Raw genomic sequence first — 22,671 nt, 5'->3', positions numbered from 1 at the left:
TTGTGAAGCATCTCAGTTAACTATTGAAGAATGTGCAGTAAAATGGGCACAATTCATACCATGCTTTCCGGCCCCAAAACTCGGACCGAACCACAAAAGGAAGGGGAGTATCCATACTTACCAAAGATACCCACACCTCCAGGTTAGTGGCACTGCATGAAGCATCGGAGACCATCCATGTGCAACTAACAGTTGGCAAAACTGCCTTTCAGTTTGTAGCCTGCTACAGACCACCCTCCCAAACACAGGAACCTCACTCGGCTTTCCTGAGAGCACTGGAGAATATGAAGGTCTCTCCAAACACCATTATATTGCGTGACTTCAACTACCCAAACATTGATTGGGAAAACTACTCAAGCCCAAACACCCTTGCCCAACGGTTCCTAGAATTTATACACTCAAATGCTACGGAACAACTGGTCACCACTCTCACAAAAGGGGAAAATATACTGGATCTGGTCATCACCAACATGGGGTCTCTATGTTCCACACCAGAGGTGTACTGCTCATGGGAAAGATCAGACCATAAACTAATCTCACTGGACATCCATATTCCGTCCCCACCCCTAGCCAAGGAAACCACGGTGAAGAACTTCTCAAAAGCAAACTTCACACTTCTCAAAACCGAGGTGGAATCCTTCAAAGCCCCCGGGCCAGTGGAAAATGTGGCCCAAAATGCAGAATCCTTTACAAAAGCATTCTATGGACACCTACAGGAATTCATGGAGCATGCTATCCCAAATAAAACCAAGACTCACTCCTCCAAAGGCAGGAGACCTGTCTGGTGGACCCCGGCCATAAATAAGCTATACAACAGGAGGAGAAAGCTACTACATGATAGAGCAAAATCCCAAAAAGGGAAGGCGTCTCTGATCAGTACTAGCAAGAAACTACGATCCCCCATAAAATCATCTAAGGCCAGCTTTGAAAGAAAAATTGCACAAGACACTAAAGATAATCACAAGGCCTTCTTTAGTTATGTCAGAAACCTGGGAGGCAACTCTCAGATATGCTCTGAGTTAGTGCAAAATGACAAAAAATACAATGAACCCACAGACATTGCCAACATCCTGGCAGAAAGGTTCAGTGCAAACTTCTCCCCCCCTTCCCCGCCAAAAGAGCACATGTCTATCCCAACAGAGTGCAGCCTTCCTGAGATCACAGATGCACAGGTGAGAGCTGCCCTCTCCAAAGCAACAAACACAGCATCAATGGGACCAGACGGTGTCCCGGGCTGGGTCTTACACGAGCTCCAAGAAGAACTAAACCCTCATATAAAGTCACTGTTCAATCTCAGCCTTACTACAGGATATGTACCCAAGGAATGGCGTACAGCAACAGTGGTCCCACTCCACAAAGGTGGTGCCACAACAGACCCCGGAAACTATCGCACTATAAGCCTGACTTGCCTGGTCTGCAAAGCTATGGAGCGTATCATCATGGAAATCATAAACAAAGACATTGGGAACATCCAGACACTGGATCCTACCCAATTCGGCTTTGTTAAGGGCAGATCCTGCCTCTTGAACCTGGTCGACTTCTTTGAAACAGTTACCAAAGCCATAGATGAAGGGGAAGGTAGTCCACACAGCCTACCTGGATCTCGCAAAAGCCTTTGACACAATACCCCCCTTGGACATCATAAATAAGCTCACCAGCTTAAATATCAACCCCTATGTTACAAGATGGGTTGCAAACTGGCTTAGGGATAGAACCCACATGGTCAGAATAGCAGGCGCCATGTCAGACTCTAAACCAGTTACAAGTGGCGTCCCACAAGGCCCAGTCCTGGGACCTCTCTTGTTTGGTATATATTTCTCCGAGGTACAGGCTAACACGGGTGGACTATGGCTGACCAAGTTCGCAGATGACTGCAAACTGGGTGCCATAATTGACTCTCCGGCTGACCCAAGCATCCTCCAAAAGGGTCTCACAGAGATGGATAACTGGTGCCAGAGCCATGGCCTACAGCTAAATGCCAAAAAGTGCATAGTCATCCCCTTTGGGAAAAACAAAGTGCCCACAAATTACCACATAGGTGGTAATCCATTAAGTACAGAAGAAGTAATTAGGGACTTGGGGACCCAAGTAGATAGCAATCTCTCCTTTGACAATCACGTTGCCAAAGTGGTTAGAAAGACCTTCTATATAGCCTACCTTATCATGAAAGGATTCACATCTAGATCAAGAGAGGTCATTGTGCCCCTCTACTCATCACTTATCAGGCCCATAATTGAATACAATGCCCCATTTGGGATGTACCTTACCCGACACCTGCAACTGGAAAGACCCCAAAAGTACCTCACCAAGAGGATCAAGGGGCTCAAACAGATGTCCTATGCAGTTCGGCTAAAGAAACTCCAGCTCTACTCAGTTGTGTACCGCCTACTCAGAGGCGATCTGTGTCTGACGTATAAAGCCATGTCCCACCCAGAATTAATGGACATGCTTCACCTAAGGAAATCCAAATCCCTTAGAGCTACACGCTCCAGGGACTTGAACCTCAGCACAGAAATAAATAGGACATGCTGGAGGGACAGATTCATATCCCAGAGGCTCCCCTCACTCTGGAACAAAATCCCAATCCATGTTAGGCAGAGCCCCTCACTGACCCTCTTCAAGAGAAATCTTGACGGGTGGATGGGAGATCGTAAGTTTACCCCTGGGATCTCTTCTGTGTCCCTGCTTGACAGAGGTACAGTAAACTAACCTTAAAAGGGCTACCTTCTGTGACCTACTATACAGAGGCACAGTCAACTAATCTAAAAGGGTGGCGAAAGCCAAACACACTCTGGCTAGGCTTACAAATGCCCTAGGGCAGATAGCCTAGTATCAATCTATGAACCTAAGTTGTGTCCATCCTTTGTGTTCCAAGAACAGAATCTTTTCCATTTTTCAGCATAAGATTTTCTAGTACTAGGCCTCCTTGCCTCCAGGATGACATCCATCACTTGCTTACTGAGGGATGGTAACAGAGAGATCATGAAATTAGTCAGGGTGCAAGGGTCAGGGTTTGAAGCTGTGGGTGCAGAATCTGGTCCTCCTGCTGGGACAGCAGGGCACGGGTCTGAGACAGGTGCCATGGTTCCAGAAGTGACACACTGCGCAAGAGAAAGTACCAGTGTTGGTGTGGCCAGTCTAGTGCTATAAGTATTGCCCTTGGTTTGTCCTGTTTGATCTTTAGTAGCACTTTGGAGAGGAGAGGCAGAGGGGGAAAGGCATAAACTGACAGGTTTTTCCATGTGAAGGACAGGGCACTCCAAGCTTGTCTGTGCGGAGTCCTTGTGCAAAATTTGTCCAATTGGTCGTTCTGAGGGGAGGCAAAAAGGTCTATCTCTGGGCTCCCCCATTTGTTTCAAAATGTTGTATTTCTTTGAATCCAGTTTCCACTCGTGTGTGTCCATGAGATTTCTGCTTAGGTCATCTGCCAGTGTATTTAGCTTGCCTGGCAGGAATTGAACTTGTAGGAGGCACTTGGTAGCTCAAGGCTATGTTCCACATAGCCATGGCTAGTCTGCAGAGAGACTATGAGTGGGTTCCCCCCTGCTTGTTTATGTACCACATAACAGTGGTGTTGTCTGTCTTTACTAATCATTGTCCTGGAAGAATGTGGTCCTTGAAGGCCGTCAGAGCATTCTGTACAGCTAACATTTCTTTTTGATTGATATGCAGGTGCATTTGACTCTGGTTCCATTTGTCCTGAATGCATTGCCCTGCCAGCTGAGCCCCCCAAGCATAGTCTGATGTGTCTGTTAGGGTTTGGGCGGCAGGGGGTAGAGTGAATGGCAGTCCCTTGTTTTGATGGCAGGCCTCTGCCCACCAAAGGAACTCTATCTTTAGACAAGGTATGATAGGAATCATTGATTCTAGATACTGAGAATGTTGGCACCATATGCTTTTTAGACACCACTGTAGTTTCCTCATATGCAGTCTTGTATATGGAATTAGTAGAATGCAAGTGGCCATGGACCCCAGGGCTTGCAGTATTTTCCTTGCAGACAGCTGGGTCTTTGTGGCCAGACTTTTGAAGTAGGTTGTCAAGTGAACTGGTTTCTCTGGCATGAGGTATGCCATCTGGGAAGTTGTATTCAAGCTTGCTCCCAGGAATACAATTTGTTGGCAGGGTACTAGATGTGATTTCTTTTTGTTTATGGTGCATCCCAGAGAAGTTAGTAATTTCTTTACAAATGCCAGATGGTTTAATAGCATGTCCTGGCTTTCTGCCTGAATTAGACAATCATCCAGATATGGGTATATCTGAATATTTCTTTGCCTGCAAAATGCAATGACTGGAGCTAGGCACTTTGTGAATACCCTGGGCGCAATAGATAAGCCAAAGGGCAGTGCAGAGAACTGGTAGTGCATGTAGCCTGCTCTGAAGCGTAGGTATCTTCTGTAAGATTCCCTTATCGGGATGTGCAGGTAGGCTTCCTTTAAATCCAGTGTTGCCAACCAGGCATTTTGCCTTGCATGGGAAGCAGCTGATGAAGAGTTAGCATTTTGAATTTTGGAATTACCAAAAAAGTGTTTAGGATAGACAAGTCCAGGATAGGATGCCAGGAATTGTCTTTTCTGGGTACCAGGAAAAGTCTTGAGTAGAAACCTTGCCCCCATTCTTCTTCTGGGACAGGTTAAATAGCCCTGATGCTTAGAAGATAGAGAACTTGCTTTTGGGCCACTGCCCACTGATTTGGGGGTAGGTCTGGCCAACCGTTTGGTGTTGGAAAGGAGTGGAAGTGAAATCTGTATCCTTGGGAAACTATATTTAAAACCCATTTGTCTTGGGTAATGAGTTCCCAGTTTTTTGCATGCAGGGCAATATTTCCCCCTAAAGGAACAGTCAGTTGAGCACGGCTTGAAAGCTTTAAAGTTAAGTCATTGTGACAGTTTACCATAGGGGGGTGTCTTACTACTCCCAGTTTTGGAAGTGGGAGCCCCCCACTGCTTAGGCCTGTGAGTACCTTGGGACTGAAGTCTGGGTGCTCTGCTGGTTTTGGGTTTGGACTGAGAAGGCCTGGAAGAGGCAGGAAAGGACCAATTCTTAGAAGGCCAGTGCCTACTAAATCTGGGAGGCTGTACTTGCAGGAAACCTTTAACATTTTGCATAGATTTAGCTTTTTCCTCCATCTTTTTAAGTACTACTTCTGCTTTGTTGCCATACAGGCGGTCTTGGTTTAAGGGAGCATCCAGTAATTTAGCCTTAACATGATCTGGCAAAGATTGCTCCTTAAGCCATGCAAGCCTTCTAAGTACAGACCAAGTGACAGCAGCCATGCAAGATGCCTCTAATGAATCAAAACCACACTGCAAAGTATGTTTTCCAACTTGCTCAGCAGAATGCATTAAATCCTGTAATTCTTTATTTTCAGCAGAGTCAGGAATCAACATAATTTTCTGTTTAAGCAATCCAATAATATGCTGCTGATACTTTAACATATGAAACTGGCAGCTTAAAGTCCTAATGGCCAAAGCTGCAGAAGTGCATACCTTCTTACCCCATCTGTCCAGGGTCCTGGAATCTCTATCAGATGGGGTAGGGTTTTTGGCAGTAGTAGTCTTAATGCCTTTGGGTCCCTGGGAAACTATCTCAGCATCCGCAGTAGGATTTTTAAAAAGGAACTTGTGAGAGTCAGGAACCCTATAATACCGGTTTTCTAGGAACCGGAGGTAGAGAGTCAGGGGCCAGGCTAGATTCCGAGAAGGCAACATTTACAATGTCCAGTACAGGAGGGATAGCTAAAGGCCTGTGTTGAGGTAGGAGTAAGAATTCTCTAAGCCTCTTTTTGGAGTCAGAGTAATCCTGGCTTTCCCAGCGGAAATGCTTCCTCAGAGTATGCAAGGTTTCACCAAAAGAGAAATTCTCTGGACGGGAAGCAGAAGTAATGGAGTTCTCTGTATCAGAATCCTCATAGGTAGATAAGGGCAACTTCTGGTCATCAGAGAACACAGAAATATCACAATCCGGATCAGAAGGAAGATCATAGTTCATAGGTTCATAGTTAGGTACTAGGCTATTGGCCATGGGGCCTATACAAGCCCAGCCAAAAAGGTACTCTGGCTTTTGCCACCCAAGAGAATTATTTTCCTGTGCCACTGTTGAGCAGAGCCACAGAGGTGATTCCCGGGGTGAATTTCCTATTTCCCATCCAATCATCAAGATTTTTCTTAAAGAATGCTAATGAGGAGCTTTGTTTGATATAAATAGGTAGTTTATTCCAGAGTATGGAAAGTCTCTGGGACAGGAATCTATCCCTCCGGCATGTTCGGCTTATTGTGGTGACAAGGTTTAGGTCCTTAGAGCGTGTAGTTCGGATGGATTTGGATTTCTTTAACTGGAGCATGTCCAACAGCTCTGGGTTTGACATAGCTTTGTATGTTAGGCAGAGATCACCTCTTGACTAGGCGATATGTGACGGAGTAAAGCTGGAGTTTTACTCTATAATGAGTCTAATGAGTGATGAGTAGAGGGGTACAATGACCTCTTTTTTTCTGAATGAGAAAACTTTTGTGATGAGGTGTGCCATGTAGAAGGACTTCCTGACTACTGTGGTGATGTGATTATCAAAGGAGAGGCTACTGTCCACCTGTGTCCCAAGGTCTCATCACACTTTTGGTGTTAAGTATACTACCGCCTATGTTGTAGTTCATGGGTACAGAGTGTTTACCAAAGGGGATGACAGTGCACTTTTTGGCATTGAGCTTGAGGTCATGGCTTTGACACCAGGCATCTGTCTCAGTGAGGCCCTTTTGTAGGATGTCCACATCATTAGGAGTTTCGATTATGGCTCCTAGTTTACAGTCATCTGCGAACTTCATTAGCCAAAGACCTTCTGTGTTAGCCTGTACTTCAGAGAAGTAGATACCAAACAGGAGAGGACGCAGGACTGAACCCTGTGGTATTCCACTTGTCACTGGTCTGACGTCAGATTTGGAGTCTGCTACTTTCACAGTGTGGGTTCTGTCAGTGAGCCAGTTGGCAACCCATCTTGTGACATAGGGATTTATACCTAGTTTAGTGAGTTTATCTATAATTCCAGAGTGGGGGATGGTGTCAAAAGACTTGGCAAGATCTAGATGGGCTGTGTGAACCACCTTACCCTTGTCTATGGCTTTGGTGACTGCTTCAAAGAAGTCTATCAGGTTTAGGAGACATGATCTGCCTTTTACAAACCCGAACTGGGTGGGGTCCAGAGTTTGGAGATTACCAATGTCTTTGTTTATAAGTTCCATGATACATTCCATGGCCTTGCAGACCAGTCTCGTCAGGCTAATGGGGCAGCAGTTCCCGGGATCCATGGTGGCTCCCCCCTTGTGAAGTGGGATAACCATTGCTGTGCACCATTCAGCAGGCACAAAGCCTGAGCTGAGGCTATGACTGAACATGGTACTTAGGTGGGGTGCCAATTTGTTCTGTAGTTCATGTAGAACGCAGCCTGGGATGTTGTCTGGTCCCATGGATGCTGTGTTCTTGGCTTTGGAGAGTGTGGTTTTTACCTGTGCAGCTGTGATTATAGGAACATTGCATTCTTCCAGTATAGAGATGGGCTCTTTAGGGGGTGAGAGGGGGGTAAAGTTAACACTAAACCTATCTGCCAGGATGTTGGCAATATCAGTTGGGTCTGTATATTTAGTGCCATTGTGCTGTAACTCAGAGCAAATCTGAGTGTTGCCATTGAGATTCTTGACATAGCTATAGAATGCTTTGTGGTTGTCTTTAGAATCAGTGGCAATTTTGTTTTCCTAACTAGCTTTGGAAGATTTTATCAGGGATCGCAGCTTCTTACTGAGGCTGACCAGGGAGCTCCTCCACTCATGGGATTTTACTCTCTTTTGCAACATTTTCTTCCTTCTGTTGTACAGTTTGTTTATGGCAGGGGACCACCAGATTGGCTTCCTTTTTTTTAGAGGATAGCGTCTTGGTTCTTTTTGGGATAACACGATCCATGCTCTCATGTAAGTGCTTATAAAAGTGCAATTGTGTAGGATTCAGTAGTCATAACTGTATTGTCCATCTGCATGGGTGTCATGAAGTTCATCACTTCTGTCTTAAGAAGCATGAAGTTGACTTTGGAGAAATTTTTTACCATGGTTTCCTTAATGGGGGTCGGGGCAGGATGTGGATATCTAGGGTAATTAGCTTATGGTCGGATCGCATCAATGAGGTGTTGACTTCAAGTGTGGAACACCGGTCACTCATGTTGGTAATGACTAGATCTAGGGTATTGTTGCCCCTGGTGGGGGTGTGGATACGTTTTTGGTCTCTTTTTCCCCTTTTAGTTGGACCTTAAACTTGAGACATTTATCTTCATAACTGCCAAGTCCCAGAAACCTACATCACTGAATTTAAGGACTTCAGCAGGGCAAACCTCACATAAATATAATTTAAAATATAAAAATACACCTCTGACAACATCAGCTCTGATGTGGATGCAGCAGCCATTTTGAGAAAGAAGTTCTAAACCTACTTTGAGAAAAACATACCAGAGAAAATACAATGAGAAATTCAAAAACAAATCAGCCTGTTGGTCCACCAACATAAATAAACTCTATAACAAGAGAAAGCAACTCCTCAAATTATACAATAAGTCCAAAACTCTTCATAACAAGTGCACTACAAAAGATTACCAGGGAGATGAAAATTACTATTAGATTAGTAAAGTAACCCATGAACACAGGCTAGTTTATGAAGCAAAGGAAAGCTACAAATCCTTCTTTACCTACCTTAGAAAACTCCGGAATAATACCTAATGATGCAGAGAACTTAACCTAAATGGGACATACACCAACCCAACAGACGTTAACAATGTACTAATGAACAAGTTTAGTGCAAACGTCACCCCCAAAGCATCTATTCCAGTTCCTCACAAGTCTTATTATCACCAAGGAATATGTTAGGAAGGTGACATCAAAGAACAAATCACTTCCTCACTGGCACTTGACAACAGAATATGTTAGGAAGCTGATATCAAAGACTAAAAGTACTTCCTTCTTGGCACTTGACAACATACCTGGATGTTTAATAAACACCACCAAAGATGTACTCATCAAACTTCTCTGCAAGTTATTCAGTTCTAGGTCTCTTAGAGGGAGAAGGGTGGCTCCCCCTGATTAGAGTAATAAGGTCTTCAGCCCTTCTTATCATTTATTTTTTTTAGGCATAGGGGCCTCACCGTGTGGTCTGGGCGTCGGATTTCTAGGGATGGATTGAGATTTAGGCCTTGAAAAAGAAGATGGTGTCAGTTTAATATGCAAGTCAGTAGGCCTGAATACACCCTCAGAAGCCGCTGCCTGCGCAGCGGCTCCGGACCCATCCAAGGTAGAGACATCCGCAGGTTCCACAGTCAAAGAAGCATCTCGCGCCATACCGGACTCCGAATGGGTCTCAGTAGAGGCCTGCAAATCTGAAGTAGTAGGTATCAGGGGCTGTGAAAGAGCCTCACTGAGTACCAGCGAACTGGCAACTAGCTTAGGAGAAGCGTCGTCAGCAGCTTTGGACCTATGCGGTTTGTCTCTGTCTTTATCTTTGCATTTTTTCGGAATGTCTGTAGTCGGATGGCTTACCAAAGCCATTTCTGGATAACTGAACAGAGTACCAAAATATTTAGATGCGAAAATGAACAGACAACAAATAGTTCAAGGATTGAATAAGGCACAAAACCGACAGTGAGGTACGTTGTGGTCTGGGCCTAAGCAAGGAATGCAGTATGAATCAAAATCTTTATGAGGTATTAGCTTTCCCCAAGAAATACAACTGTTGACTTTTACTGACATTGGTTTAGAGCAAGAAAAAGGATCCCCAATGGGTAGTTAGCTTAGTTGAAGACTTCAGATTAGAAACTCGAAAACAAAAATTTCAGGAGTCGGCCGACCGGCAGTTGCAAACTGCTTCTGCTTCGTGCACCGCACGGCAAGAAAGACTGATGTAATGGCGTCAGCTGCATGCTTTAAAACCGACTACCTGACATCATGGAAGATGAGTACCTGCAAGCAGATAACCCAAATGTAATGACTGCAACAGTGAAACACGTAGAACATGTAGGGGTGGATCTGCAATGGATGGATTCCTGCCCTTGCCCAGATACCATTTCAAAATCTCTCCCATTTAGCTAAGTAAGATTTCCTTGTAGTAGGTTTCCTGGCCTCCTTCAGGACTGAAAGGACGTCCTCAGAGTATTGGTGCCTGAAGTGAATTACAAGTTTATCACCCACAGTGTCAGTGCCAGGATCTGCAAGTGTGGGTGGATAAGGGTTCCCTTTTGTTGTGTCAGAAGGTCCACCTTGTGGGGTAACTTGTGGTGACTGCCCTTGGCTAGACTGAAAAGTAGGGGGAACCAGTGCTGCTTGGTCAGTAGGGGGGTCACCAGCAAGGTTTTTGGTTTGTCTCTCCAAATTTTCAGGAGGACTTTTTGAATTAATGGAAAGGGGGGAAAGTCACATAGAAACCTCCCCTTCCATGAAATGCTAGTGGAGAGTGGGTCTTGGAGCAAAAAGTCTCCAGTTGTCTGTTCTGGGGGGAGGTAAACAAATCTATTTGAGGTGCGCCCCACTGGTGGACAATGTCTAGAAAATCATTCCTGTCCAGCATCCATTTGTGATTTGGAGAGGATGTCCTGCTGAGAAAGTCTGCTCGTTTGTTGTCCTGGGAGGGGATGTAGGATGCCTGCAGGGACAAGTTGTGCTGTGAGGCTAGGTCCCAAATTAGTAAGGTTAGTCTGCAGAGGTGGTAGGCTTTTGTCCCTCCCTCCTTGTTGAGGTACCACATGACTGTGGTGTTGTCTGTTATTATTAGGAGAACCCCTGGTTGTAAAAGGGGAAGGAAGGCTTTCAATGCCAGAACGACTACTGTCATTTCCCTCACGTTGACATGTTTTTTCTTGATGGAAGGGTGCCACTTTCTCATTACCCTCACATTGTGGCTTCCCATCCCCCTCACATTGTGGCTTCCCATCCATGTCTGATGTATCTGTACGTATAAACTGGGTTGGGGTGGGTAACTGCAGTGGAAGGCCCAGGTTCAGCTGAATTTGCTGAATCCACTATTTTAGTTCTGACTGTAGGCAGGGCAAGAGAGTAATTTCTTGCTCTAAAATATGTTGGTGTTGCGACCATACATTTTTAAAATACCACTGCAGCTTTCGCATGTGCATTCTGGCCAGTGATAGCATGGAAATGGTGGCTGCCATAAGGCCCAAGGTTTGTAGAAATTGCCTTGAAGTGATCTGTTAGGTCTGCATAAGGGTTTTAAAGTGGAAGGACAAGGAGTTAACTTTGTCCTGGGGAAGAAAGGCTTTCTTTATGTCTGTCCTGATCCTGCAAGCCAAAAATTTTTTGTCTTGTTCTGGGGTCAAGGAAGATTTTGGGTAGAGGTTGAACCCCAGTCTTTGAAGCAGGCAAATGGTGAACTGTAAATGGGTTTGCAGGGTTTCCCTGCATTCTGCCAGAATCAGGATGTCATCCAGGTAAGGGTAAGTCTGAATCCCTTGTGTTCTGCAATAGGCTATGGCAGGTGCCAGGCATTCTGTGAACACTTTGGGAGCAGTGGAAAAACCAGGGTCCAGAAAAATGTAAGAATTTTCTGTGGGAAGGTTATATAGGGATGTGCAGATCGGCTTCTTTCAGGTGGAGTGAAGCCATGAAGGCCTGTGCTGGAAGAAGAGGGAGTAATGTTTGTAGGGACAACATTCTGAAGGTGGGAACCTTTACGAATAGGTTTAGAAAGGAAAGGTCTAGAATGGGCCTCCATGGTCCATCTTTTTTTGGGACCAGAAACAGTCTTGAGTAGAATCCTTTACCTTCTTGGCATGGTGGGACACGTTCTATTGTTCCCAGGTTCAGAAGTTCTTGTAAAATGTGTGGGAAGAGGTGTCTCTGATTTCTTGGGGGGGGGGAAGGCCCGGCCCTTAAGGGGGGCCTTTTTCTCCAAGAAAGGAAGCATACTTTCTGAATGACAGCCAGAACCCATTTGTCTGTAAGGATGGTTTTCCAAAAGGGGAGGCAGTGGGGTGAGGCGGACAGAGAGGGGAAGGTGGGCAAGGCAGTCATGCATTGTTGGGTCCTCCTCTGTCTTGAAAGGGCTGTCTATTGGGGGGCTGAGAGACAGCTGGCCTAGAACAGGTTTGTCTTCTGGACCCTCTTCTGTGTCTGGAAGAGAGAGGTCCAGCAGAGGAGGGGTTTCTTTTGACAAAAGTAATTTTTGCATGATAATTTCTGTAATACTTAGGAAAAGGAGACAGAAGGAGACTGTTGGTGTCTTGCAATTCCTTACACTTTTCTTGTAGATTTTTAAAAAGGTCTGCTGACTGTTTACCAAACAATAAGTTAGGATCTGGAGGAGCATCTAAGATTTTAGACTTAAAGTCCTCAGGTAACTGTTGTAGGCGTAGCCATGAATACCTTCGAAGTACAGATGCAGAGGCCGCAGACCTTGCAGAGGCCTCTGCAGCATCAGAACTACATCTAATGGAATGTCTGGCTACTTGGGCAGCCAGAGACAGTTTAGATGTTATGTCAGATTTAGTGGGGCAGTCTGGAGTAGCAGCCAGAAGAGTGGAGGCTTGAGAGACCAGGTCCAGATCATATTTGGTCATATGTGTTTGATAGTTGATGGCTCTGAAGGCAAATGTGGAAGAGGTGTAAACCTTCTTTCCAATTCTATCCATAGTTTTACTGTCTTTGTCCATAGGTAGGAGAGAGGCAGAAGGAATACGTCTGGATTTAGGCAGACGGAATGAGTCTGGATTGTTTATCAAGTGATACTGCAACCATAGCAGGGTCTGCCAGGGGTGGTTTGACTAGAAATTTCTGGTCATCAGCCACTTTGTAGAAGCGATCTGGCCTCTTAGGGGCAGGTGGCTGAGAGTCTAGGGTCTTAGATCCTGAGGAAAAGGCATCTAAATATGCAGGGATGACAGGAGGAATGGCAGAAGGGGTGGGAGATTCCACTTGTAGCAATTCAAAATACCTTTTTTGAGTATCAGACATTTGGGAAGTGTCCCATTTGAAGTATTCCTTCATTTTGGTTATAGTCTCTCAAAAGGTGATATCCTTTTACACACACACACATATATATATATATATATATATATATATATATATATATATATATATATATATAGGTGATATGAAGGGGAGTCCCCTTCAATGGATTCTTCTTGAGGAGATGCTATTTGGGAGGTGTAAGAGAGATTAATCTGAATATGAATAATAAGCCTCTTGCTCTTCTTCCTTGTCTTGAGAAGAGGGTGGTGGAAGAGAGGAGACAGAGATAGGCCTATGGGTTAGGAGAGGAAGGGTAGAAGGAGAAGAGGCTGTGGGCCTAAGGGCCATGAAGGCCTGCATCAAAGAAGAGGTGAAAGACTGCCAATCAGGTAGGCCTTCTGCAGGTGTAGCCAGATGTTTTGTTTTTTGTTTCTTTTTTAAGGAGTAGTTTCAAGTGAAGGCCTTGAATCGGGAGCCTGACTATGGGTAGCAGTTTTGGGAGGAGGGATCCCGGCCGGAGGCCCAACGGTGGCTGATTCCCCCTCGACGTCGGCTATAGCCGATGCCTGAGTCAGCTCCATGGATGTGCGAGTCATCAACTGAGAGGGGGCTTCCTCGAAGGTCGCAGTCAAAATAGATGGATCTGACAAACATCCCTCAACTCCTAAATCGGCAGCTGGCGGGGAGTCCAAAAGCGGAGAGGCAGTGGAAGTGGACCTAGGAATCTTGGCCTTCTTCCTCGGAGGTTCAGTCGGGCATTCTGAAGAGGGTCCATCCTCTGTGCTAACTTTTTAAGTCACTGATTTTCTAAATATAGATTGAGAGCAGCCAGACAGCTGTGTAGGGTCTTAGGAATGAAGGACTGACAAATAGAGCAAGCAGTATGGTCGTGCTCACGGCCTAGACAAAAAAACGCAGCGGTCGTGTGGGTCTTTATGAGGTATCTGCCGCTCGCATTGGTATTTACCCCTTTTCGATGACATTGGCTAAAAGTTACTACAACAACCAAGCTTTAGCTAGAAGTCAAAGAAGAAAAAAACCCAACTGGGTACTTAGCTTTACAACGTCTTGCGATAAAGGAGCGAGAAGCACACGATGCGTGTGTCATCTGCGGCTGAAAAGTTCAGAGGTCTGTGCATGCAGACGTCACATTTAAGGTCCCTGGTTTATGGCCCTACGTGTGACGTCCCACACAACTACAGCAGCCAAGCTAAAGCTTTTGTATAGCAGCTGACGTACGGTTCGCCTGAGGAGGGAAATCGTGCACCAAGAATACTGCAACATAGGAAAAAAAAGGACATCAGAAGAGTATTACTAGCAAGTGCACGTGCTAAATGAAAATTCTCAGAGGAAAACAATGCATCTTGAAAATGGAGTACACAGTTTTATTTGCAATTTTTTTCAGACAATACTATTTGTATCTTAAAGCGTAGTGTTGTTAGCATACAGTGGATATAAAAAATGTACACACCCCTGTTAAAATGCCAGGTTTTTGTGATATAAAAAAATTAGACCACAATAAATCATTTCAAAACTTTTCCCACCTTTAATGTGACCTATAACCTGTACAATTTAATTGAAAAACAAACATATTTTTAGGGGAAAAGTATAAAAAATAAAAAACGTGCAATAAGCTGGTTGCATAAGTGTGCACACCCTTAAACTAATACTTTGTTAAAGCACCTTTTGATTTAATTACAGCATTCATTCTTCTTGGGTACATAGCTGCCATCAATTAGAGACTCATTAACCCCAAATAAAGTTCAGCTGTCCTAGTAGGCTTTTCCTGACATTTACTCAGTTGCCTGCTACAGCAAAAGCCATGATTTGCAGAGAGCTTACAAAGCATCAAAGGGATTTCATTGTTGAAAGGTATCAGTCAGGAGAAGGGTAAAAAAAAAAAATTCCACAACACTGGAAATACCATGGAACACAGTGAAGACAGTCATCCAAAAGTGGAGAAAATATGGGACAACAGTGATGCTGCAAAGAATTGGACGTCCCTCCAAAATTGATGAAAAGACAAGATGAAAACTGGTCAGGGCGGCTGCCAAGAGACCTACAGCAACACTGAAGGAGCTGCAGGAATTTCTGGCAAGTACCGATTGTGTACTACATGTGACAATCTCCCGTATTCTCCATATGTTTGGACTATGGGGTAGGTGTGCAAGACGGAAGTCTTTTCTTACACAGAAAAACATCCAAGTCCTGCTAAAATTTGCAAAACAATACATCAAGACTCCCAAAAGCATGTGCGAAAATGTGTTATGATCTGAAGAGATTATGGTTTGAAATTTTTGGCTACAATTCCAAAAGGTACATTTGGCTCAAAAACAACACTTCACATCACTAAAAGAATATCCCCACGGTAAAGCATGGTGTTGGCAGTATCATGCTTTGGGGTTGCTTTTCTTCAGCTGGAACTGGGGCTTTAGTCAAGGTGGAGGGAATTATGAACAGTTCCAAATACCAGTCACTTTTGGCCCAAAACCTTCAGGCGTCTGCTGGAATGCCGAAGATGAAGAGGAGTTTCACCTTTCAACATGACAATGACCTCAAGCGTACATCCAAATCAACAAAAGAATGGCTTCACCAAAAGAAAATTAACGTACTAGAATGGCTCAGCCAGAGCCCAGACCTAAATCCAATAGAAAATATGTGGGGTGACCTGAAGAGGGCTATGCATAAGAGATGCCCTCGCAATCTGACAGATTTAGAGCACTTTTGCAAGGAAGAGTGGGCAAATATTGTCAAGTCAAGATCTGTGATGCTGACAGACTCCTACCCAAGAAGACTGAATGCTGTAATTAAATCAAAAGATGCTTCAACAAAGTATTAGTTTAAGGGTGTGCACACTTATGCAACCAGCTTATTGTACATTTTTTATTTTTTATATTTTTCCCTTAACAGATTTGTTTGTTTTTCAATTGAATATTACAGGTTATAGATCACAAAAGGTGGGAAAAGTTTTGAAATGATTTATTGTGGTCTCATTTTTTTATATCACAAAAACTGGCATTTCAACAGTGGTGTGTAGACTTTTTATATCCACTGTATATTCAAGCTACAAAATGTACCACTTCTGCATTCCCTCATAATATAAGGTTAATTCCTCCTGTGTGGCATCTGCTTGTTTCTTCAACTGTACATACAGGTTTCCTGCTATCACTTTTGTTTTTATTCTGCATTCTATAAACATGTTGCTTAAAACGACACAGTACTCAAAATATGTTATTCTTTGTACTTTGATTCAGTTAGCAACAACCTGGACAACAAAGTAAAATAAATGATAATGATTATCTCTGTAAACATTTCTAAGGACACCAGTGTATCACATTTTTTCTACAAGTAGCATTTAATGAAATTGCTGTTTGTGGTTGCTGCATGTAATGCATTCACTTAAATATACTTGATAGCAAAATTATCCCACACAGCAGCTAATAAAGTTTTATTAATAGACAGTTTTGCTACACATACTCTGGACAGTTGCAATTACGAACTTGTGTTTCCTGTTCAAATGATGCAAAACTGGTAAGCGCATCATAGGAGGTTACTAGGCTAATGGCCCTAGGGCCCTTACAAGCCTAGCCAAGTACAACCCCTGTTCCCAAGAATATCATGGTATTAAGCAGAACTAAGTCAACAACTACTGCCCCTGTCCAAGAGGGACACAGGTGAAACTCCCAAGGTGAATTTGTGATTTCTGATCCAATCATCCAAATCATGCTTAAATAGGGTCAGTGGGGTGCTCTGTTTCACCTGAATTTGAAGTCTATTCCAGAGGAGAGGTAACATCTGTGAGACATACCTCCCTCTCCAGCAAGTGCTGTTGATGTCACATACTAGGCTGAGTTCCCTAGAGCAAGTGCATCTGGACATTCTCTAACAGAATCTATGACTACAATTTACACTGCTATTTTCTACAGTTTACTCTCCATCTCAAAGCTAACATCAATAAAAGTGCTTCTTTTTCTGAATCTCTGGCATAACTGTAGTAAAATACAATAAAATAACAGATTACCTGAGAAGAAGCAAAAGACCCTTCTCCCCAAGATGCGATAATGCTGGTTTCATTTGGATGAGAGCATGAAGGTTTGCCTATAAATTGAAAAAAAGCCAGTGATTTCTTTAGACCACTTCCAATTTTGAAAATTTTGGAAGACACAAAAATAATAAATAACATTCTTTATTGCTTCATGGAGTCTCCAATTACCTGTTTAATGCCCTTCAGGGTCACAGAAGAGCTAAAGCCTATTGCCATACATGAAAGCAAAGAACAGACACTAACTCTGGATAAGACAACAGTCTATCACAGGATGTGCATGCGTGCGTGTGTACGTATGTACGTATACACACACACACACACACACACACACTAATGAAAGGATGAAAATTCATCTATGGAATGGCTTCTATGAAAAGGGGACAATAAACACAAATATGGACACAAGAATGACCTGAAGACGTCACACAATAGGCAAACCAGCCCAGAAAAGAACTGTGGAACCAAGCACTGTAACAAAGTAAAATTAATCACTGCACTACTATAACATAGACCTTGTTTTTAATGATAGTATATTGGAAGAAAGTAAAAAAAACAGTGCAACGTCACACTATTAACACTACTGATAGTGTAATTTATAAAACACATCATTCCCAGACCAACAGTTTCCTGGATCTTTAAGAACTCACAAACATCAAAGTTATGGAAGTACACATGTCCCAAAAAGAAAGTATCACTGAGCAGAGAAATTACTCCACAAGTCCAAAATTCATCACAGCTAAAGGTCAAACTTGGTATAATCTCAGCATAAAACACTATAAAAACACATGCTATCATGAAAGATGGTCTACACTCATGAGCTAGGCCTTAAATCACAGTATTATAGCAGAATACTAAGCTATCAACCCAAAGGGCCTTTTTAAGCCTAGCCACACTTCCCAATAAAATTTGATAGCTAATGTCTACCAAGGGTTTTTGTCTGACTAAAAGGACAAGACTTTGAGGTGGTCCAAATAGGACTTATTTTTTATATCATGTACTCCTTTTGTGAAGAAAATCTGTGGATACTCCAATTGTTACATACATCTGTCCAGGTACATACTGAAGGGGACACTGTACTCAATGACTGGTGTTATGACAGCAGTGTACAATGGAACAAAAACACGTTTGATCATAATGCCATACCTCTGGTTATAAGTTGTGCAATATAGAAAGACTTCCTCACGACATCATACACATGAAAGTTAAATGCCAAATCACTGTCTACATGCATTCCCAAATCCCTGACTACAGAGTCTATTCTTAGGGGGTGTACTGTCAATGTAGTAGTTTACTACGGTGTCCATCTTTCTGAAGGACACTATGATGCATTTTTTGGCAATGAGTTTTAGACCAAGACTGTGGCATCAGTTATTAGCCTGTGTCACGTCTTTTTAGATGATATTTGTGTCTTGGGGGGATTAATGACTGCATCTAATTTACACTCATCTGTGAACGTAGTCAGTTAGAGGCACTTGATGTTAGCCTTGACCTCTAAGATGCAGATGCCAAACAGAAGCAGCTTCGGCAGTAAGCCTTGGGCACCTCATTAGTAACCGGCCTTTTCATGGAGATAGATTCACCTATTCTACCTTCATGCATTCTGTCTGTAAGCCAGCTGGCTATCCATCATGTGATGTAGGGATTTATATCTAGTTTAGTGAGCTTCTACAATGCTCATGTAGGGTACTGTGTCAAATGGTTTAGACAGGTCAAAGTAGCCACTATGCACCATTCTACACTCATCCAGTGCTTTGGTGACCTTTTTGAAGTCCACCAGTTTGAGTAGGCCAAACCTGTCCTTGACAATCCCAAAATGATCTGGGTTCAATACATGTGGTTATTTAGGACATCCTTCATTATTCGCTCTCCACATCTTGGCATATTAGGCTAGTCAAGTTAATGGCTTGATAACTCCCTAGGTCCATGTATGGCCTGCCACTGTGCAGTGGAATAACTGTGAAGTTCTGCCTTTGTTTGGCACAAAGCTTGTTTGAAGGCTGTGGTTAGGCAGTGATTCTAGTGGGCCCAATAGTTCATGGTTTATGCTATTAACGATGCATACTGGGATATTACTGGGACCCATTGATGCAGTGTTCTTGGCCTTGGAGAGTGCCTTAGAGGAATTATGGATGCAGATATTTTCTGAGGGGCATATGGTGGTGAGAGAGGTAGGAGGCAAAACTGGAGCTAAATTTGTTGGCCAGGAGGTTTGCTGTATCTTATGGCTCAGTACAGATGGCACCATTTACAATTAATTTGGTACATTGCTGTGTATTATTTTTGAGGTTATGGACAAAGTTGAAGAAAATCAGAAGTTATGTACTTACCATAACTTGGCATCCATGTTGTCCATTTTAATTCTTCCACATGAATGGGTCTAGGATCCGACCCTTGGATCTGAATCGGCCTCCTTTACAAGAATTAGGATCCGAATTCTGAGTGCCTTCCTATACCTACAATGCTCTGTTCCATCCACAACTCCTCAGATTGAGTTTGCAGCCTTAGCACCTACTGTATTATAAAAACAGAAGTGAGACAAGAAAAGGACCGAAGCTCAGACCAAGAACATGATGGTTCCAGTATCGTACAAAGATCCTTCTAGGAAAGATAAGGCAGGGGGATGGCTGGGAGGGAAGGTGAGGAAGAATGAAAATTGACAACACAGATGCCAAGTTATGGTAAGTACATGACTTCTAAATCTGATGTTGTCCTTTTCATTCACGAATGGGTCAATTCTTCCTCACGAATTGGTCAGAGTCCCCAGCTATGCAACTCTCGCAAGGCCCTCAAGGAAGGACATGGCGGTGCACTGTTTAACCAAAGGAAGCTCTGCTTCTGGAAACAATGCCTACTTTCTAATGTGTAACAAAGGTAAGAGTCTTTGACCAAGTGGCTGTGGCGCAGATATCATCAATGGAAGTTCTTCAGCAGAAGGCAGAGGAAGTAGCCATAAATGTAGTGGAGTGCACTCTAGGAGGACAGGGCAACTCCAAACATTTTTGAAAATAAACCAGTGAGATACAATCAGTAATCCATCTGGCCAGAATAAGTTTGGATACTGCCTGACTCAAGTGGTTAGGGGAAAAGGATACAAGCAACTGATCAGACTTCCTTGACTGTTTAATTCTATGAAGATAAAAATGTAATTGCCTATGAACATCAAGAAGGTGTAGCATATATTCCCTCTTCCTAGAAAAGTTTGGAAAGAAAAATGGAAATTGTATGGACTGGTGAATGTTATTCTCCGTGGCCACTTTAGGCAAAAAGGAAGGGTTGGTTCATAGAGATAATTTATCCTTATGGAAAATAATGTAAGAAGGCCTAGCACATAAGGCTTGCAGTTCATAAATTCCTTTTCCTGAAATGATAGCTACCAGAAGGATTGTTTTCCAAAAAAGAAACTTCATGTCACATTTGTCTGCTGGTTCAAAGGGTTTTTGATTTAAACATGAAGGACCACTGTCAGATCCCAAGGAGGAGAGGGATCATTTACTGGAGGTCTAAGAAGGAAAATCCCTTTCATGAAAGCTTTACGGGTCTATATTAACTCATTGAAAACTCATTCCCATAAATACCTATTCACTGACCCCTTTACATCGAACATCCATTCATCAAATGCTGAAATCAGCAAAAGTAACTTAAAAGGAAGGGAGATGGGTGTCCACCACAGTGATTGTCTCGCACACACTACATTTTAAACCTACCAACAACCCCCCCCCCCCCGACATATATACCAACTCCGAGATTGCACTACAGTGGGGAAAAGGGCAAATTTCCAATAATGGCCAACTAACTCCCGTCCCTATAAAAAAAAGTTTGCTGACTAACATTTGATGAATGGATGTTCGATGTAAAGGGGTTGATGAATAGGTACTCGCATGAATAAATGTTTGATGAAGTAATACAGATCCAAGCTTTATAAAGTTTGCAAGATGTCAGAGAAAATGATTCATTGCATGCATTAAAGTTGGGTATGGCTGCTAACTGAAGTTTAATAGAAGAAAAACCAATCCCTTCCTTGAAAACAGTAGTAAGAAAAAGAAGACTGGCCAAAGTAGGTGCTGAAAAGGGATCAATATTCTTCTTGGAAGTTCATATGGAAAATATTTTCCACTTGCTTCTGTAGACTTTCTTGGTGGAGGCCTTCTGGGAGGCCAAAATAATACCGCAAACTGGGGAACGAGCCTGGACTGTCTTACAATCACTGGAAGTGGAGAAACCATGCAGTCAGTTTGGGGGCATGAAGATTGGGATGTTGAATTCCTGATGGGTGAGATAAGAGATCCTGAGTGGGCTCCATTATCCATGGAATACATTTCAAGTGAGACCATAGGAAAGGTAACCAAACCTGTTGAGGCCAAAAAGGGGCAATGAGGATGACCGAGCTCTTCAGCCTTCTGGCTTTCTGTAGGAACTTTGGATTGAGAGGGAGAGGGGGATAAGCATAGAGGTTACCCATGGGCCAATCATGAATCAGAACATCCCTCAGTGACTCCCCCCAGAGGGGGAATCAGAGCGAAGTATTTGCTGCACTTGTTGTTGAGGGGACAGGCAAGCAGGTTGCAGGAAAGCTGGACCCAACAGCTGAAGATCATATTCACTACTGTCTGACTGAGGGACCATTCGTGGGGAATTAGAATGGACCTGTTGAGTCTGTCTGCCAGCATGTTGGTTTTCCCATATATGTGCATTGCAATAAGAAAGTGGTCTGAAGAAATCGCCCATTCCCAGACCCTCATGGCCTCTCTGCACAATGGGTAGGAACGGGTTCCTCCTTATTTGTTGATGTACCAGACTACGAACATGTTCTCCATATGGCTTGTAATAGTCCTTAGAGGGAGAACATCCTAAAAGGCTTGCAACGTTAGAAGAACTGGAACTGCTCTCATCTCAAAGACAATTATTTTGCAACTTGGTCTTCGAGGGGGGACCACGTGCCTTGGACTATCTTCCCAAGAAATGCCCCCCCCCCTCCCCCCCAGATGAGAAGTGCCTGTGGTCCCTATGGCTATAGGTGGAGAAAGAAAGAAAAGTCTGCCCAGAAAAAGGTTGACTGATTGGGTCCACCAGTGAACATGATATTTATAAACTGGAGTAAGTTTTATGGGCAAGGACAGAGACTGGTAAAGAATAGACCACTGAACCACCAGTGTCCACTGAAGAATTCACATAAAGATTCTGGCCAGAGGAACTAGAAGGATGGCAGCTGACACTGACCCAATAACTTGTAACATTAGTTTTACTGGAGAGGATGGAAAAAACAGTATGCCCCACACCTGATTTCTCAATGATATGATGCAATGAAGAGGTAGTGATGTCACTTGAGTCATAGTATCCAGATGAGTTCCTATAATCTGTACAGGAGTCACCTTCGATTGGGCAAGGTTTATTGTTATGCCTAGGGAGTTGGAGATCTGAAGCAAGTAATCCCTGGCTCACAGAGGCTGATACCTGGTTTGGGCAGTGGGAAAGTCAATCATCGAGATAAGGAAACGTATGGAATCCTTGTAATTCTCAAGTGAGCTGACACAACTGACGTGCATTTGGTGAACACCCTGGGGGATGTGGTGAGACGAAAGGGCAGTGCTCTGAACTGGCAGTGACTGGCTCACAGCTGGAAAGCGCATTGACCTCCTGGCGCACCTGTC

General features: G+C 43.5%; 1 protein-coding gene across 1 annotated transcript in view; it reads right to left on the bottom strand.

Moving 5' to 3' along the window:
• RICTOR (RPTOR independent companion of MTOR complex 2) overlaps positions 1-22,671 on the bottom strand; it is a 3,179,211-nt gene that overhangs the window by 1,337,350 nt on the left and 1,819,190 nt on the right. Inside the window, exon 24 of the mRNA XM_044069875.1 lies at positions 17,000-17,076. Within this exon, the coding sequence (XP_043925810.1) occupies positions 17,000-17,076 (77 nt within the window). The remainder of the gene's footprint in view (positions 1-16,999; positions 17,077-22,671) is intronic.

Source organism: Protopterus annectens, chromosome 1.part0 (assembly GCF_019279795.1).
Source record: "Protopterus annectens isolate FY-2018-M chromosome 1.part0, PAN1.0, whole genome shotgun sequence".
Taxonomy (NCBI): Eukaryota; Metazoa; Chordata; order Ceratodontiformes; family Protopteridae; genus Protopterus; species Protopterus annectens.
The sequence above is the reverse complement of the archived record's forward strand: the minus strand, read 5'-3'. Positions and strand labels throughout refer to the sequence as shown.